This window comes from Anopheles arabiensis, chromosome X, assembly GCF_016920715.1.
Source record: "Anopheles arabiensis isolate DONGOLA chromosome X, AaraD3, whole genome shotgun sequence".
In the NCBI taxonomy this organism is placed as follows: domain Eukaryota; kingdom Metazoa; phylum Arthropoda; class Insecta; order Diptera; family Culicidae; genus Anopheles; species Anopheles arabiensis.
This window is the reverse complement of record NC_053519.1, coordinates 2,863,043-2,883,342: the sequence shown is the minus strand read 5'-3', so window position 1 is coordinate 2,883,342 and position 20,300 is coordinate 2,863,043. Positions and strand designations below refer to the sequence as shown.

The 20,300-nt window shown below is 46.5% G+C and overlaps 1 protein-coding gene across 1 annotated transcript; it reads right to left on the bottom strand.

Annotated features, from left to right (window-relative positions):
- Positions 1 to 1,482: 1,482 nt before the first annotated feature.
- LOC120906219 (obg-like ATPase 1) lies at positions 1,483 to 19,899 on the bottom strand. The gene is made up of 6 exons (XM_040317730.1): positions 19,765 to 19,899; positions 18,817 to 19,080; positions 16,067 to 16,123; positions 6,227 to 6,354; positions 5,927 to 6,102; positions 1,483 to 2,558 (listed from the first exon to the last, which is right to left on the bottom strand). The coding sequence occupies exons 2-6, from the start codon at positions 18,999 to 19,001 to the stop codon at positions 1,908 to 1,910; spliced, it is 1,197 nt and encodes a 398-aa protein (XP_040173664.1). The 5' UTR covers positions 19,002 to 19,080; positions 19,765 to 19,899; the 3' UTR covers positions 1,483 to 1,907.
- Positions 19,900 to 20,300: the final 401 nt, after the last annotated feature.

Here is a 20,300-nt window from a genome sequence, read left to right as displayed (position 1 = left end):
CAGCTGCGCGCTGTCGCTTTTGACACTTTGAGGGCAGCAGTTTGCTAACGGGCATTTGAATGGCAACGTTTGATCGTTAGGGTGCCAATAATGTGGTGTAAAAAACAGCATTTTTATAGCATTGCATAGTCAAAATAAGACTATAGAAACCAGAAATTCGCAATACGTGTTGTTTGATGCATACAATGCGCAAGCAATCCTGCTTTGATTATTCCGACTATCTTTTTCGTCCGGCCACATAGCGACAGCTATTAACTTCTCCTTCTTCTTTGGCTCAACAACCGTTATCCAATTCTGGAGTCAATTCTGATTCCGTTTCCGGAGCAAATGGCGATTACCAGGTCGATTCCGATTCAGGAACCAATTATGAATCCCAAGCTGATTCCGGATTCAATTCCGGATTCGAGGTCGACATTGGAGTCGGCTTTGAAGTCAACTACACAATCGGCTCCAAAATTGGCTCCGGAATCGGCTCCGGAGTTGGCTTCAGTATCGGCTCCGGAATCAGAATCGGTTTCAGAATTGGAAATGGTTCTGCAGTCGGAATTGGATCCGGAATCGAAATTGGCTCCAAAAATCGATATCGGTTTCGGCATCTCCGTAAGAATAGGCGTTTGGGGCCAATGAGCTTCTATTTGGCGAAAACGTCCTACGGCGATATGCCTGCCTGTACAGGTGCTTTCGAGACTTTATTCAGTACCACGCAGCCGGATAGTCAGTCCTTGCTACAGGAGGGCCGTCCATATGAGGGTTGAATCCATTACGGGTTCATTTGGTTAAGTCGTGCGAGTTGATGACTGTACAATGGGTCCAATGATACTACGTAGTGATATAATCCAAATTTACTTGTATTGGTGCTATTAGATTTGGTAGATGGAATTGGAATTCGGCTTTCAAAATTGATTTCAGCGAGCTTTATGACATTCAAATTATTGTCTCTAGTGTAATAACGAGCAGGGAATCTGAAATTGAATTTGTATCATTTTTTTCTGTTTGAACCGCTTAAACGCTTGGTAACACGTTGAAAGCATGTCTGTTTTTGTTCAGCCTTGCATTAAATTGAAGATGGACTTTAATTTACGTTTTTTAGCTCTCTAACAGTTAAATGGTAACATCTGTCAAACTCGCTTACAATACCGATTCCAGTTCCATCTACCAAATCTAATAGCACCATATACGATCCATTCTCATGGAGATTCCCACGCAGATTTTGCTTCTGCAACATCTTATTTGAATTTTGAATCTCATTCCGAAGCTAATTAGCGAGTCAAATCTGATATCGTTTCTAGAGCAAATTGCGATTCGCAAGTCGATCCCGATTCCGAAGCCGAGTCTGATTCCGGATTGGGAGTCGACCCCGGAATCGGGTTTGGAGTCAACTCCGGAATTGATTTCGAACACGGAATCGGAATCGGGTAGGTTCGATTCTAAGCACCCACCACTACTAAGAACGTTTCCACCATTAATTGGTAAAAAAGCGAATGTTTTGATAGCTTTGTGCTCCAATTTTATTCAACTGATAAATAAGATATTAATGCGCCCCTTTAGCAAGAGTTTGATTTCCTCAAGCATCCTCTTCCTAAAGTTGATCAGTCACAGTAACGGTTGTAGCGTTAGCAAGCCCATTGCAATGCGATTGCTTTATTCTTCTTCTGCTTTAGCTTCTTTGCAGTACAACGTACGATAAAAGCCGACCGTTTTTTTCTTCTTATTCTGTTTGCAGCTTTCGATCCGATCTCGGGGAGGTTTTCTTTTTTTAGCGAATGGAGAGAGATGTATGCACAACCACACCCAGAGCCCCCGGGCTGCTAGGCCTTCTAGCTGAGCTGGGGCAGAAACAGGTGCGCATAGAATATCATATTGATGTAGAGCAGGGCGACGATGATGGTGGTGGCTGCCTGGTGGTATCACTTTTTCTTCGCATCCTTCAGCCCGGCGCCGGCATTAAACTTGAAGAAGATGATGTCGCCATCCTCCACCACGTAGTTGCGGCCCTGCTGCCGGTACTTGCCGGCGGCTTTCGCGGCCGCCTCGCTGCCCTCCTCCTTGAAGTCGGCGAAGTGCATCACCTCCGCCATGATGAAGCCCTTCTCGAAGTCGGTGTGGATGCGGCCGGCCGCCTGCGGCGCCTTGGTCGCCTTCTGGATCGTCCAGGCCTTCACCTCGTCCGGGCCGGCGGTGAAGAAGTACTCGAGCTGCAGCGCCTTGTAGCCGGTGGTGATGATCTTGTCCAGCACCGAGACGCACTTGTGCTCCTCCTCGTACGCCTTCCGGTCCGCGTCCGTCTCCAGCTCGGTCAGCTGCTGCTCGAACGCACCGGAGAACGGGATGATCGGGGCGCCCGGATCGTTCTTGTCCACCCACTCCTTGATCTTCGGCAGCCACTTGTTCTTCTTCCGGATAAAGTCCTTGTCCGACAGGTTCACCAGATAGATGCACGGCTTGGACGTCAGGAAGAGGTACTTGTTTAGCACCTCGATATCGTGCGCGCTCCAGTCGGCGAATCGGATGTGCTTCTTCTCATCCACCAGGACCTCTTTGATTTTCAGCAGTGTTTCCTGCGAACAAAGCAAACGGAGAAAGGATGACAATCAGTTGGAGAGGGATCTTGCAATCGCTGAAGCATGCATGTGGCGTCGCCAAGTTGCATCATAAATAAATGATTAATTTCATTCAATCGATCGCTATAGCTGTGTACAATATAGATACTTTAACCACAAAAGACAACGGCAAGGATAGCAACGATGCCTGGATCAATGATTAATGGCTTTTAGGTCGATGGGAAAATTACGTTCACGTGTCAATCCGCTCATGAAGGGTGGTGCGCACTGCTTCTCGGAAGGAAATTTTACCGACCGAGGTAACGCTTCCAGCAGTAATGAACGTCCCAGAATCATATTACAATGTCCCACTCTGATCCACACACACATACTCTATCAACAGCTTGTTAATAAGATAATAGATTCTACCCACAACACGCCGCAATAGATGAGGCAACGGAACGATTATGCATCCTAATGGGTCTATTTTAACAGGCTTTTATTCCAAACACTCCCACACTCCTCGTTTGATACCCGGCAGGTGGTCTGCTCTCCCCAAACTCCCCGGCTCCCCATGACATGACAGCAGAGTGAAAATGGACAGCAATCAATAAGTTCTGAGCTGCTTGCCGTCGTCTCCCCCTTGTTCCCGATGAAATGATTAATCTTCCTTCGAATGCGCCGTTTTCACTGCAGCATACACATCATCCACAAAAAACCAACAACAATAAACTCCAAAAACTTATCTATCACGTGCCATCCAGCGACATTCGATTGTAGTTTGAGTGGTTTTCGGTTATTGCCACTCCACTCCGGTGCCCCTTTCCGGGCGAGTTTCAGCCAACTTTGAGCAGCTTTGGAAGCGTGCAGTTCGGTTTCCTGCTATTGTAAAGCACAGTTTCTTGCACAGTGGAAGGGGAGCCACCCGCCGCGGGTGTTACTTATGCCTCCCGAGTCAATTCCGTCGGTTTGTAGTTGATGTACCAAGTGACGGGCAGAAAAAGACACGATTTAATTCAATTGAACTGAATAATTTATCATCCTAGATGGGAACTTATTGTTTGTATGCTTTCATGTTTTCCATTTACCGTACCGCTAGAGCGGGGCTGAGCTGTTTGACAGTTGCATCAACGACTAAGCAAAGCATTAAAAATGGTGCTTTGTTGCTGTGAATGAATGATTTACATGGATTTGGCTGTAAAGAGTTTTGTCTCTTAGATTGGAACTAGTGATGGGAAAATACAGTTTTCATTAGAATCGATGTTCCAATGTTTTCTGAAATCGATTTCGGATAGTAGGCCCAAAATCAGTTTCCGGAATCAGAATTGGCTCCAAAATCGGAATCGGTTTCGGCATCTCAATAAGAATAGGCGTTAGGGTCCAATGATGCTACGTATTGATATGATAGCCGCAAAGAACTTACTTGTAAACGAACTATTCTCATGGAGATTCTCGAACTGATTTCGCTTCTGAAACTTCTTATTTCAATACAAGAACTGATTCTCATTCTGGAGCTAATTCCAATTTTGGAGCTAATTCCAATTTTGGAGGCAATTCTGATTCCGTTACCGGAGCAAATTGCGATTCCCGATTCTCAATCAATTCCGATAACGGAGCCGATTCTGATTCCAAAACCGATTTCGGAACCAACTCCGGAATAAATTCCAGCATCAGAATCGGCTCCGGAATTGACTCCGAACACGGAATCGGAATCGGATAGGTTCAATTCCGAGCTCCCACCACTAATAGAGGCTTTGAGATCTCGCTCATTCGCCTCTTCCACCACTAATTGGAACGTACACGCCCAAGGTTGCGCTCAAAATTGGGTCGTCCAATGACATTTTTAAATCAATCGTTATAACTTTGGTGAAAGCATTTTACTTTTTTAGTTTGGGCCTGTTGGTACAGTTGTCAACTCGTACGTCTTAACAACATGGGTTCAAGTTACTAAAAGCCAAGCCATTAACGGTTGTGTTGTGCCAAAGAAGAAGGTAGCATTTTACGAGTTTAGTAATCTTGCCCCAAACGAAAATACGGTCAAAGCCGAAATAATGTGATTTTAAATAAAATGAAAAGAATAATCTTGCCTCAAACCAACCAGAGATTGTGTACGATCGTTCAGTGGCACAGGGTCGTCGAATGATCATCTTTTTCATAATTTTAAAGTCGCTCCATATCGTATTCTTAATTAGAAAGCTACCTAAATTGCACATAAAATGATACAAAGCATATACCTTTTCACTTTAGGCAGCAGGCACATTTAACTACAGCTTGCCAAGGTTTCATTCATGCCGTCGGAAAGTCTGCCAGCTTTGCGGCTAGGACACCCAAAGATCGACCCAACTTGATGATAAAATGCCGAGGAAAAAAAAACATTTAATTTATCTTTCTAACAACGATCACACCCCGTTGACCTCAGCAACAGTATTGCAGAGGGAAAGACATGCCCGACATGCCATGTTCTACTGACAAGAAACAGCTCTCGCCGCATCGTTTCAGCGACGGGGAAGAAAGGTTGCATGGTTACGGTGGTACACCCCCTTTTCATTCATGCCGGGAGTGATCAATGAACATGATGCATGAATCTATATTTTTAGCTGATTGTTAATAGATTTAGATGCTCTTTTGGCACCCATCCGCTCAGTTCTTCCCCCCCTCTGATTAGTTCTGCGGTCGCCGTGGGTGCGACTCAACCATGACCAACAACCTGACAGTTGATTCCGGTTGGCTGGCTGCAGGTCGAACCGAACTGGGTGATCGGGAGATGATTAGGGTGGGATGAAGATAAATGGGTTTGTTAATTTCATTTCCTCCGAAATCACGGCTCAAAACCGCACCTAGGAAATGGTTTATAGGGAAGTTAGAGAGAGAGAGAGATAGAGAGGAAAGTGACACCTATCGATATAAAATATACACGACGACACACGCCCGGTCGCTTCTTCGAGGGAGGTAAAATCAATTGTGCCGATTGTGTGGTGGATCGGGTGAGGAAGCAAAGTGTGAACGTTTGTGAGGTAAACATTAAATTAATCCTTACAGGTGGTCCAATCGTGAACTCTGATCCCAAACCCGAAGCATATCTGATGTTGTTGATCCGAGGTAGGCACGTTCCGATTGGGTATCGTGTAACGAAAAACACGCCGCTAGAAGCGCAAACTTGTTCGGCGAGGCACTTGATTAATGATGCGCCTTTTTTTTTCTTTAAGCGCGTAGAATGAAAGCAATGAAGCAAAAGGATGGAGCAAAAGCACTCTCCAAACGAGGGTTTGCCCGTGATGACTTTCTCAGCGGGAGCTCCGAAATTCCAGTACACGCGGCTTTCGCCGACACACAAAACACGCCTAATTTGTACCCGCAGCGCACTGACGGTACGCACGGTAACTTACATATTCCGGCTTGCTTTTCTTGTCGCCCCCGCGCGTCACCAGCTTTTCCAGCTTGTCCAGGTTGATCATCAGCTTTTCCTCGTCCTTCAGCCGCAGCTCCTCGCTGATGATGGACAGATCGCGCACCGGATCGACCTCGCCCTCCACGTGCGTTACGTCGGGATCGTCAAACCCACCTACGCAGGGGAGTAGAGCATTTTGAGGAGAAAGATGAAGAGAAGAAGAAAAAAACCCCAAACGCAACATTAGCGCTAATGCACATTCGGGCGCAATTACATCGCGATGGAAGGACACACTTACGGCACAGATGGAAGATGGCATCGCACGCACTGATGTGCGACAGGAATGCGTTGCCGAGACCCTGCCCCTCGGCGGCACCTTTCACCAGCCCGGCAATGTCGACCACGTTCAGGTACGCCGGCACCTTGCTGAAAAACGGAGTAGACGGAGGAAAAAAAAACAGTTTAGGTAAAATTATTGCAATCGATTCGTAGCACTTAAGGGGCCGCGTCGCGGAGGTGCAATTTGAATAAATATTGCTCCACACCAGAGGGTCATCAGGAAGCGTTCGGGGGAGCAGTTGGTCCAGCGCTGGGTTGTGCTGGATCCTTTTTTTTCTTTATTTGTGGCCACTCAGAACTACCGAACACATTCCAATAGCTGGCGCGGTAATTGGTTGGAGATCGGCGGTGGAAGTTAAATTTCCACCGCAAGAACAGGCGCTCGCGACACAGCCACCCGATGGGCTGGGTGGACTCCGATAACCGGTCGGTTATGCATACAACCGTGTGTCGTCGTGTGTGTAATTTGCTTAATTTTTCAATCGAAGCTATCACGACCCTGGTAATCGCGCAACGATCTCCTCTGTAGTGGATGGAGGAGTTTTGTAGTGCAAAAAAAAAACACAATATTGAAAACAAATGATTCAGTCTTGCTCGGGGAAACACAAGTGGGGGGAAGTTACACGGGTACATCAGGGTACTTAAAGGCAACAATCACCGTGAACTGGGGTGGAAAGATTAAAGCACCAACCAGCACCAGCAGAACCAGCAGCAGTAGTAGTAGCAGCGGTATGCAAAAAAGGTCATACTGGCAATTATAGATCGTGTGGAGAGAAAAAAAAGGCAACTAATAGAAGGCAAGTGGTTTGCAGGACGGCAGTCACCTGACCAGAGGTGCTCATGCCTGTTCCAGGTAGAATGCAAACTAACGACAGCTAGATGCAACCAAATTCGCCCATCGTTTCACATTTATAGACGAAAGCATACTGCGTTAGTCTTGGGAAAAACGAATCCAAAGAGGAATTCGAATCTCTGTGACTCAATCCGAATCTCACTTGGGCTTTTGCCTTTTTTCCATGGTTTCTCCATCGAGTTCCGCGTATCACATTTAGAAATCATCTAATTTTTCAAGATTATGTGCAACATGTTTGTATCTAGACGTTAACTTAAACTTAAGATATCTGTGAAACCATTTACGGCGAATGGAATAATAATAAACAATAAACGATTGGTTTTAGCTCTCTCATAAACCTCCAACCTCTCCAACAAAAATGTTTGTTTACATTAGCGATTCAAACCATTAGGACTTTTCTCGTTTCAATTTCAGAATTTCAATAAATCCTATTGCGATTCGATCACTATTCCAATTGAAATAGCGATCAAGTCCCAATCCAAATCGAATAGTAATGCTAATCCCAATCGCAATTCCAATCCCAATCCCGCAATCGAATCCCACTTTTTTTCCTTTAATTCCTTCTATAGTGCACGAAGCTATCATTAAATTAAAATCTTCCTCCTTCCCAGAGATCCAGATGGGATTCCAGCCTCTTTCCTAAAAAACTGCGGTGTTGCAATCCTTCCCATCCTTTGTAAACTGGTCTGTCTGTCCCTCCAAATGTCCAAATTTTCCTTCCCAGTAAAAACAATCTCGGCTAATTCCCGTTTTCAAATAGCGTGATCGTGCCATTGTGTCTAACTACAGTGGTATCGCCATTTTTATTGCTAGTTCTCTAAAGTTTTTGAGTCAATTGTTCATAGCCATCTACTATTTTGTGCTCTGAGCTAAATAATTATTCAACAATACGGGTTCCGTGCGGCATTTCATCGACTTCCTCATAAATTGCTTACCTATAAATACCGCAAACTAGGAATATGCAACCGTTTGTTAAGTCGGCTGAGTCATTCCTTCGTCATTCATGCCATGTGGTGCTTTAATGCCTGTTCTGGTCTGGTTGATTTCCATGTCTCCTTAAATGCATTCCGTTCGCGACCTCGCTCCTTCCTCTCTCTAATCTCTCCCTATATGCAGCCTAGCAACTAACCTACTAATGGCAAGATATATTGTGTAGCGCTATAGCAGATAAATAAATCGCAATTCCAATCCCAATCTAATGAAATCTTGAAGGGATTCAAATCCTACAAAACAGGATCCGCTCCAATCAAATCTTTCTAGGGATGGAATCTTCGAATCTTCCAAATTCAGAATCTCCGAACAGTATTCCGCATGCCATCACCTACACTCAATAGTTTACAAAAGAATTCACAAGTCCAATCCGCGAAGACATCGCGAACGTCAATGAGCTGGAGTTTTGTACCAAGTAGGGTCGCAGCTTGATTGCAGTAAACCCCACCGTAACCTGCGTATTCAAGGAGCGCCTGGAGTGCCCGGCAACGGAGTTGCAACATTTTAAGCCCCATCACATCCAGCGCACACAATGTGTATCCCACTCGCGCAACCCTATTACGGCTGATTACGGAATGTACGACTTGTTTTTACCACCGGTGCCCGATTTCCTGACCCGGTGATTTCTACTTAATTTGCTCAATCTGCATATCTCACACACACATATGGGGGGGGGGGGACGGCGAGGCAGCACAAGGCCCCGGTCCCTTGTTAACCTCAGACCAGTGTACTCTCGCTCCTAGGCGGCGGCCTTAACATTTCGCTCCGCGCACACTGGGAGCATCAAAAGCAAGCGAGGAACGCATTGGGCAAGAAAAACCAGAATTTCTGCGAAGGTACACCACCTAATTTCGGCTATTATTGGCTGCTTACGCTCATGCGGTTCCGCCAGGAGCCTCTCGTCTGTCTACGTTTCGAATTCCGTGAACTCTCGACGACCCACCCTCCGCCACTTCGGTACGTTCTCGGATCGATTGGAGAAAATCGATTTGTCCTTCTGCCTGGGAAGCGAAGACCTATCCTCCGACGCGTCCGAGGGAGCAGCGGAGGTGAGCTATACCGGAGGATGGCAGTGCTCTTACTGCTTCTGCGGCTGCTGTTGGGTGTGCTACGGTACGACCAAGGGCTGCTCCCCGAAACGATCCAGAGGGGGGAGAGGCAAGAAGATTGCCATACGAAAGTAGCAATTATAGCGGACTCGTTCTAGAGGTACATTTTGATATGCTAATGCCGCCCGTGCTATGGGACTCGAGTCGGGGCGGAACGTGGAGTTTTAAGGTTAAAAAACGTGTACGGTTCTGAACCGATTACGTGTGTGTGTGTGTGTGTGTGTGTGTGTGTGTGTGTGTGTGTGTGTGTGTGTGTGTGTGTGAGTGTGTGTGTGTGTGTGTGTGTGTGTGTGTGTGTGTGTGTGTGTGTGTGTGTGTGTGTGTGTGTGTGTGTGTGTGTGTGTGTGTGTGTGTGTGTGTGTGTGTGTGTGTGTGTGTGTGTGTGTGTGTGTGTGTGTGTGTGTGTGTGTGTGTGTGTGTGTGTGTGTGTGTGTGTGTGATCGGAGGTCGCGGCTAAGGATGTCCGCGAGAATGATGCGCACAGAAGGTAGGAGCTCGCGACGGTAGACATCATTCAGGGTGATCCTTCGTCCAGACGAAAAGCGTATAATCAAATGCTTCCGAACTCCTAGAAGCAGTCTATTTGGAGGAATACATGGAACACCCAAAAAAGAGTCTCAGTGGATGAAGATCTCGTGAAAACTAATGCAATATCAGGAGATGTCAGATTAGAAGCGCAGAAACAGAATTTTGTCGTTGTCCACTGTAAACATGTTGCTCTCCTAGCTCAGAGCTTTACAAAGTGATCCATACCGAGATTTTAATGGCCTTTTTGTGCAACTTTACTTGGAATTATTAGTTTGATGCAACCAATGTGCGGTAGGCAAAATGTAATATCTCTAACAGCGAACTGCATATAAACCAGTTGGGAGTGCCAGATAGTAGCAGCCAGCATAAAATGCACTAGAATCATCTCGTCATGTTTTTTGTTGTTGTTGATGTGTTTCTTCACTGTGTTGCCTAACCTCGACCCAGCGATTCGTTCCTCAGGACAGGAGCGGACCAAAAAGGATACGAAAACCCGACCGGTGGGAATATGAACTGGCTGAACCTCATACACCTCATATGTGTGTGTGTGTGTGTTGCTGTATGTTTTGTGTGTACACAAAATTTGTGCAATTTTACGTAATTTCGGCCAATTTTGTATAATTACGTCCCTCGTTTGCGTTCCGTTTCCGAATCTGGCACAGTTGCCTCGTTTGGTTGGAGCCCTGGCTTCCATATTTTTGCCCTCCTCCCTTTCCCCCCTCCCTCGCTGCACTGGCCATCCGCTCCCTACCTTCCCGTGCAAATAGGGTGGATCATTTTACACACTTGACGGTCGCCATTATCTTTTGCCGTTGCCTCGCAATGGGCATTGGAACACGGGGGACGTCTTGGAATAGGGGATGGGTTTCGGGCTTTGGCTTTGCATTTCGAGCTCAAACATTGTTGAGATGCTGCTGCTGCTGCTGTTGTGCTGGGAGTTTTTATAACAAATATTGAAGAATTCACTCCAAATTTTTGGTTGACTTCCATTTGCACATCGGGTTTGGTCCTTCGTCACAAAGTGTAGGACGCATTGAAAGCCACACAGTCTGTGGTGCTGCCGCAGACTGCACACCCTGCGGCAGGGAGACGGCCGAGGGCGCCCAAATGTGCGCCGACGTCGACGACAGTCGTCCGCGTCAACGAGGCCCCGATAAGAACGAATCAATTCGTTGGAAAAACTTGACTCACCCAAAAAAAAAAGGTGGGCAAAAACCACGGCATAACTGCATGTACACCACAAACGAACACATAAAGTGCGCAACGATGGCAATGATTATAGGGTGTGTAACGGCATAATGACGTCTGGGCATGCATTTCCTGTTGCCCTCCCGGCAAACGTATGGAGCATTTGGACCGGCTCCACTGTGTTCCCGGTGGGGTTGTGCGCTGCTTACCGAGCTGCGCCTTCCAGAAGCACCGAAAAAAAGCACCGCGTCTGTCCAAAATAAAAGTGCTGACACACACCAAAAAAAAAAAAAAAAAGATGGCCCGCCAACTCCCGCGATATGGCGCTACAAGGAGCAGCGAGGTACGGCGAGCCAGAGCGAAAGAGTGAGAGTGCTCCAACAAGAAATTGGGAAGCACAATTCTCGTCCTGCGTTAGGTGAAAACGAAACGGGGTTCAAGGTTTGGTAGTTCCTACCAAAAGAAAGAATCTATCGATGGCCAAATAAATCCACCGATTCCACTCCACCGCCCATGTAACCCCTACAACACGGGTTGAAGATCATGCGAAATTCTAAGAATTTTTCGCCTCAACCATTCCCCAGGACGCACATCATGATTGCTAGGTGATTTGAATAATATCGTTCCTTTGCCCTGTTTTGGTTGGTGCTGGGGGAGGGGTACCATGTCGCCTTTTTTCTCGCCTGCAATTTGCTTCACCCAAAAGGACTTGATAAAAGGTTTGCATTTTGTTGCCGTTGTTGTTGTTGTTGTTGTTGTTGTTGTTGTTGTTGTTGTTGTTGTTGCTTTCTTCGGCTTGTCGGCGCTGTCGTTATTTTGGCAAAGCGAGCTGCTCCTCGGCGGTATTTGCATAATGACCGACCGCGCGGGCTCTGTGGCGCAAGGGGACGGAGTGAAGCGAGGCGGTGGAGCAGGACAGCTTCGCGACAGGGAAATGGCCGGCCATCGGTTGTGTGGGGCGATTAATGGCCAGTTGCTGCACTCCTGTGTGAGCCTGCGGCTCAGTTGAAGGTTAACTGAAACGTTCCAATAAAACTGAATCCTTGCGACGGGTTTGGCCGGGGACTGGTTGGGGGTAGGACACTAGGAGCTGCACTGAAGAAGCTTGGTAGGCACGTGTTACACAGAGCATGTGTATTTTCTTTTTGATAAAGATCTTATTTCACAAAGAAATGCATTATGTTTTGATTAGTCAATTTTTGCCCCTTCAACTAGTCTTCCTAAGCTCTTTTGCAAGTGCAAACAAAAAGGAAGAAACAAAAAGGTACATCCGCCATTTAGCTAACACCAGCAGCCAATGGGAGGCAGCGGCGACACAGCAAGTCTCATTAGCAAAGGCGAGACAAATGAAACGATGGCTCCACTTTTAGCACGCAATTGCTGCAACCGATCCCAACCGAGCGAACCCGTGGGGCGCCATTTTTGTTTCACTTGTACCATTTATGCCGAAGAGCTCGCCACGCGGGCTGGGCAGGACGGGCAGAACAAGGATAGAGGCCCATCCCCGGTTCCCGCTCCTGGTATTAACGAACCTTAAAGAAGGAAGAAAAAAAAAAACAAAACTAGCCCCCCACCCGATGTCGGACAGTTTTTCCGACCAGTTTCGGCGCAGCCTACACACATTGCTCCTGCGCTGGCCGGTGCTCCCTCGTGCTCCCTTACTCGCACGCGATCAAACCATCCCTTAAGGAACGGGCAAAAAGGGGTAGCAAAAAGAGGGAGAGCGAAAACCCGAAGCCAAAAAAAAAACGCCGGTGCAGAACGCGAAAGAAGCAACAAGCGCCATAGTCCGCCAACTTTCCTGCGCATTGCAAGCAGCAACGCGAAAGTGGGCGAAAAAGGGCAACCGGTAGCAACGAGCCGGAGCCTGTTTTGTTGAATGGCGAATGTAGCTACCGTGTGTGCCTGTTTTTTTTTGTTAGTTCGTTTTTGTAGTTTTCGCCTGAAAAATGGGGAAACACGCAGCAGCAGCAACAGTGACTAGTGTGGGGCTCAGGTGCTCGCGTAGTCGCCCTCTATTCCAATTGGTCGAGTCTGATGGGGAATTTAATCGCCCCTTCCGCTGCACTGCAACACAGCACATTCGCGTGTCGTGTTCATTAGGACGCTTTTTCTGATTAGATTCCTGTTCGTTTGCTTCTGTGTACCACCACCGGGAGCATTTACTTTGTTTTGCCATTTTTTTATTCATTCTTCATCTGCGAGGAGCTCTCCATCTTGTATTGTAGCGCGCACGGCCACCATTACAATGGCGATGATGGAGCCTAATGGAGTGTTGAAGGGTTTTTATTTTGAAAAATAATTCCTACTGGAAAATAGTTAATATGGAATGTTCCTAAGACCGGGACAAAAACGGACACATTAAATGAAGCGCCCAAGACAATAGCCGCGACGAACGTCCAGCAAAACCCGGCAAGTAGTGCTCCACTGGTGTAGTTGGCTCTGCTGGCTGTTTTCCCCCCCGGTACCAACGCATCGCCACATCCTTCCCAAAATACGGCGATCCTTCGCCGTTCGCAAAATGATTGGTGCAAACGCCACGCCTCTTTTCGTGCCGTTCCAAATGGGTCCGCTGATTTCAGTAGCATGTAGGACAGAAATTGCCACCGAAAAAAGAAGACGAAGAAGAAGAAGAAGAAGGAAACGATAACGGAGGTAACAGCGCCCTACGGAAAAGTGAAGCGTTGGCTCTAGGTCCGTTCCTCGCGCGCCGGCACGGCAGCACTACGAAATTAAACGTTTAGAGTACGTGTGTCTCTTCCGGCGGATCGGTACCGCCACCGATAACTATTGTTTATAGTGTGTGCGGTGCTCCGTGGCTCCCCACTGCCTCAACCGCCAGTTTTGAACGGTATCGCATATCGCGGCCCGCAAACCGTTCGATAAAGGGCGCGGTTCCAATCATTCTGCAATTTCCTTCCGCGCGCCACTAGAAGCGGATTGCGAAGCGGTTCCACCCGATTCGATACGGTCAGTAGACGTATTTAGTAGAATTACTATAATTGCAAAATCGCATTAAAACTACGCCCTTTGCTCACTACGCGCGCACACGGCGCTTGACAACGGGGCGTTTGTGTGCGGCTTCCGGCGATCTAAAAAAACGGCCCGTGCGTTCCTCCTGGCGGGTCCCAGCGATGCCCGGGCGATGTTGGGCGCACGCAGGGCAGCTTGTGGGGGTTCGACAGCATGATTCGTTAAGCACCGGCACCAGATGGTAAAGAAAACATGATCGATCGGTTCCCGGCGATGCCAACACAGTGATTCGAAACGATTGGCGTTAATGTTGATCCTTTGGAGCTTCTGTTTGGGGAAGGTTTTTTTCTTTTTTTTGCTACGGAATTGATGACACAACTGTTCAACTTACAAAAGCACTACAATGCTGTATATTCAAATTTTGTTTGGTTTAACCTTTAAACCTTGAGCACCATGTCTATCATAGATAACTGATTTTAAATCTTAATCCCTTCCAAAAGATAAGGCCTATTATCCGGCTGGATTTACGTGCCATAAAATGGAATAAATAAAGAAATAAGGTCTAGTATCACAATATATAAAGCAACTTATTTGGGTAAAATTTTTCTTACTTTTCCGTCATTCCATATTAGGATAATAAAAGTTAAAAAATATGTCTAAAAGCTTTCTTCAGTAATTTTTATACGAATAGTTCCTTCTCTTCTGTCCAAATCAGTCAAATCCTTTCTCGGGGCCGCATCTGGCCCATTCGATTCGAGTGTGGTGAGATATTTGACTCGATTGCTCTTTGAAATATGCTTGTTGTTTTAGAAGCACGGTAGGGAAAATCAATCGAGACGGGCAGCCGACATCGCAGTAGGCGACAAAACAGCCAGACCAACTCTTGGAGAAGACTTTAAAATATGCTCACAAAATTAGAATGTTAGCCAAATCATAAGGAATTTCCTCATAGATGCTCAAACGAAATGTTTTATTCTAATTTGATTTCATTTTGTAGCACATAGTAGCACTTAATTTTTGATAGCAAGAAAACTGAAATAGTTTACTTTACTGCCAAAATACATTGATTTCGATCCATTAACAACGACAGGCTTGCATCGACTTTGGGATCGGAACTACAATTAGACGTTTTAATGGATAAAACTCGCCTATTTGATACATTTCTATGGAAAGACCTATAAACCACAATAAGAAGTGGGATGGTAAAGTAAACCTGAGCTCCTATGCAATATTCAACAGGACGTCGAGACAGCTCGATTATAAGAATAGAATAAGTAAGCCTGTATATATTGAAAATAACAATTCCTTTGATTAATACAGGATTTTCCAGGAGCTCTCATAGCTGTGGGACACTGTATTGACTCTTTTTTACAAGAAATGAACTTCATATGATGGGAATTGGACTCTATAGCACCTTTTTTGGATAAATCTAATAGGATTTTTCCAGAATCCTATCCAAAAAGAGTGCCATAGAATCCAATTTCCGTGATATGAATTTTACTTCCCATAAGAAAGAGTCAAGGAAGTGTCCCACAACTATGAGAACCCCTGGAAAACCCTGTATATTGTATCCACATATATTCTAGGTCGATTTTTAATTTTCAAAAGATCTAATAGGTAGTCAATATTACAAAAAATATCCACTAAATGTTTACATACATTGTTGTTTTTCCGATGTGATGATGAAACCACAAACAAAAAACAACCAAAAACCGTGTTTCATTATTTTTATTACGCAATAGTTTGTTAATAGTTAATTACACTTCCCTGGCGGCATCATATATGATATCCATCGAAAATGTAAACAAAAAGTGCCCCAGCGAAACATAAACAAAATTGATCTGGCACTCAAAGTGTTACAAATCAACACTTTTTAGAAGAATTTATTCTTTTCAACATAACATTTTTCAAAACTTTGTTCTCATCAATGAATCGCCAATGAAAAGGAGGCGGCTACATCGGTGCCGGCGTATGAAAGTATTTTACTTTATCATTTTCTATTCAGGACGGACGGCTTCGGCCATGTTGTTTATTACTTCATCATATTATCAATTCTTAATTAACTATCTTTTATAAATTCATTTTTCATAAAATTAAAATTGAATGATATTGTATCGGTTATAGCAAGGGGTTTAGTTGAACCAGAGCAGACACTTACCTTGCTGGCTTATGGTATTCGCAAAGGTAATCAAATCTAGCATCGGGCACTGGAACTCTGGAATTACAGAAAGAAAAAATGTACATTTATGATTTTTTTAAAAATAAAACACTTTTGTACTGTTGTAGTAAACCTTTCAAATCGGATGTTTTTTTGTTTTGTCGGACCATGTTTGTGTCCGACTGAACATACTTCATTTCGACAGTTGCAAGTGAGCCTACTTATGCCACATAAACACAACCCAACCTGCTGTTGATATTTCAATTGCTGTGTTATTTGTATCATTAAGTCGCAAACATTCGAAAGCGTTCAGTGAGGTAAGACCGCTCGGAAAGCTTGGCGGAACACGAAACCTGTGTCTGCTTGTGGTGTGTGTTTTGTGGTCATTTTAAGTTTTCCATTAAAACAAAAAACACTGGCAATAGCTTCACTCCGCTCGCGCTTACAATTGTAAGAAAAAGATGTTGCGAGAATTGCGCGCTACAATCAAACAAACGCATACAAAATCGCCCAACACAGAACCTGAGAACCATTACCACGGGGTGTGATGGATGGACAAAAATTGGACGGCATCGAGGGAAATGGTGGCTTGTATTTCTTGTTTGTTGTTGTTGTTGTGCTGTTTGGTTGTGTGGACAGATCTCCTTGCCTGTTGGGCTTCTTGGGTGCATCCGCACCAACCGGCCAGTTGCATTTAATTTCGCTTTTATTATTATCTTTTATCACGCTACGCGCGGCCAAACAGCGAATTGCACGAATCGGAAAGGACCATTGATTCGGGAGGCGAAATTTGTATGCGACCCCAGGGGTGGTTTGCGGATTGGGCCGCTGTTCGCGTCGAAAAGGGCCCGGTGGCTGGCCAAAAAACGGAAAGCTCGAAACAATTGTATGCTACGGCGCAAGCAACACATTTGCCGGACCGTTTGCCGGCGAAAAGGGAACTTATTATCGCTAGAGCGGTCAGGTGCGCCTGTGGAGTGCCCGCGCTGGCCAGTCGGCAGGATAATTATCCGCGTGCCCGCGAACACCCGCCCGGGCGACGTTTGATGAAATGGTAATGGTTCTCTGCTCTCTCTCTCTCTCTCCCTCCCTATCCCTCGATTCTGTTAGAAGTGAGTTGGACCAGCGGCGTTGGCAATGTCATGGAATTATCACCAGCGCAGCTAGAGGTTGTTCGCGACGCGGCCGCAGCCCTGGACTGGCAGCAGGAACGCATTTGCCGTTTTTGTCGTTGGTTGCTATTCTGCCTTATCGCCACGCCATGTTTGCCGCTTGGTACGCGTGCAAGGAGAGTTGCACGGGTGAATAATTGCAGGATTTTTAATTAATTCCACACACCGGCGGCACAGCCGACACGACACGGTGACGATTGGCTGCGTTCCGAACGGTGAGCCCCCGCGCTTCCCCTGCCACTTGTAACAGCGCGCGCGCGCGAGGTGGTGAGTGTAAATATAGGTAAAGAGCAGGCCGGCCCCAATCATCCGGGTTTGCGTTTGAATGGCGCGGCTGCTGGGGCACGGCATGGATCAGTGGGCCTTTAATTATCCCATCGTCGCTTCCGCCAGCTGCTGCTGCCGCCAGGAGGTGCGAGGAGTGCACCGGGTGCCCTATCATACGGTACTGGCCTTTTAGCAGCTTAGTTCCATTTCCAGGAGACACACTCGCGCCGATCATTTAATCGATGCCCCGCGACGGTGGTTCGTGTCCTGCTGAAGCTGCCGCTGGGACAGTTGGAACTTTCGATGCTTATTGACTACTGTTTGTCCTGCCACCTTTTCATCTCACCCCGTTCCCTAAGCCTCTCTCCTCTTTCCCAACCCCCCCCCCCCCCCCCACTCCTTATTAGGGAGTTAGGGACGCTTCGTATCGTTTGATATGCAAATGAGTGCCTGCAAACGTTTCTCCAACTCCCCCTCTAAACCTACCGTTCATTCTCCTCGGCAATGAGACATTTTAAACTTAGTTGGAACAAAAACTCGGCTGTCTTGCTGTATTCATTTGCGAGCATTGACATATACTCTTCCGATTAGTGATGTGCTCTCTGGAGCGCACGCATTTCGACTCCGACAAAATGGAACCACAAGATCCGCCAGGAGTCGGAGTCGTTCGGAGTCGGAGTCGTTCGGAGTCGGAATCGTCTGGATTCATCTGGAGTCTGGAGTCGGAAGTTGTTGGAGTTTTCGGAGTCGTCCGGAGTCGGTCGGAGTCGTCTTTAGTGGATCGTAGTCGAGCACTGTGTTTTAATGTGCTTGGGATCAGACATTTGACGTTGTGTTTTTTACTTTTCGCGTGCACTTCATATACAGGCCCTTTGTTTTGAAGGCCGACTCCGAACGACTCCGAACGACTCCGGACGACTCCGAATGACTTCCGGCGACTCCGAACGACTCCGAATAATGAAGGGCAGTACATTCCGGAGTCGATTGCGAATTTATTGGTGTCGGAACGCCGATAAAGCAAACACCACCACCCGACCAACATCAAATCCTCGATTTTGGGGTGACGTCACATTAAATTATATTCTAAACCACTTGCTACGTCTCCTCCCCCGTCCTCGTCCCCCTCTCCAGGAACTCCGTGAGAGAAGGGGAAAAAAAGAAAATAACTCAAAAAATGTCCGTCTTTCGGTACCTGCATGAGTACTGAGATAGGACCCATCTCAGGTCCATAGTTTTACCCAGTCATCGCGTTTTGGTCGGTTGGATCCTCTGTCCCAATCCCCCCCTGTCCGTTTCAATCAATTCCCGTACCTGCTCTCGTTCGGGTCGATCGTGCAGAAAGGGAAATTTTCTGCCGGTGCGGCACTCTTCGTCAGCACGTTGAAGAACGTCGATTTGCCCACGTTCGGTACGCCGACGATGCCGATGCGCAGGTTCGTACCGATGCGCCCGATCAAAGGCTTAATCTCTGGTTCGGCTAATTTCTTCGGTGGCATTTTTTGCGCGGAGCCGGCAGCAGTTCAGCAGATGAGAGAGAGACAGATAGCGAGATTTCTGGAGCAGCAGCGCTTTGTGCTGGGGAATAGAAGATGAAAGGAAATCGTGTCAGCGTGAACGCACTTCTACTTTCTAGTCCCGAGAGCGTGCTGGGCAGCGTTTATTTTTGTGCACGTCGATACCATCCCGGTCGGTCGGTAGCTAGCTAGAATAAGACAGCTAAAGCAAAGAAGAAAACGGCCCGATTTGACAGCACGGTGCGTGGCGCTGCTCCGGACCGGCTGTGAGCATCGCGAGCACATGCCAAATGACAATAGGGTTTGGTTTGGAGTTGCTGCACATGTTAAATTGAGTATTATTTGCATGTGGAATTGTTTTGTGTTAGTTAGTGGCTAGCTAGATAAGAGTTATCGTACGGTGGATGTGGATGTTGACATTTACATGCCACTGCAGTTTGTGATTGATTGATGTGGGCTGAAGGCATGTTTTGGAGGGGCCTGGAATATTATTTCACTCGCACATTCCAGACGCAGCTTTTAAACTAAGTTGATGGACGATGTTCTTGTTTTGATTAACCTTTTTTTCTTTCTTCCGCCGACTGTCCGGAGGTCTAACCTTACTTTTGGCTCGCTCACACTGAGGTAAACAGCCGGCAAGACGGGCGATACCGCCGACCAATCGCCAACCTGTAAACCCCTCCGTCGAAAAGCACGACTTAACAGACAACTTGCGTTTATGCTCATGTCATCGCCTGTAAATTACCTTTAGCTGATGAGCCACTGGCTTTTCCGTCGCGGGTCAAATTTTCTCTCTGCACAAGCAATTTTCGGCACAAGCACGGGAAAACGCGAACCACCGCACGGAAGAAAACAAACGTGGAAGGCCAGACGGTTGACGTTTGACAGCTGTTCAGCCTTGCTCGCTCGCCGAATGTCAGCACGCTCGCCCTTTTCGAGCAGCCTGCTCACTCGACGGGGAGAGGTTTTTTGAATTTTCGAGCAGTCCTTCTCACCATTACGTTGGCAGTGAGAAAGTTCGGTGTGCCGTTGTGGACAAACAAAGTGGTTAACGTCTATCAATCAACAGTTTTACTGTTGTATGCTTTCATGCATTGCTTTTAAATATGGTGAACAAGTTCCTCAAAATGACGCAAATAAACACAATATGATAAAACATGAATAAAATAATAAATTCAAAACAATACAATGGTTGCCGCGGCCCATTGGTGACGAGTTTAATCCTTTCCAGTGACACACTCATTATGCGAGAGCCTCTTTGCCATATAATTTGTATGAAAA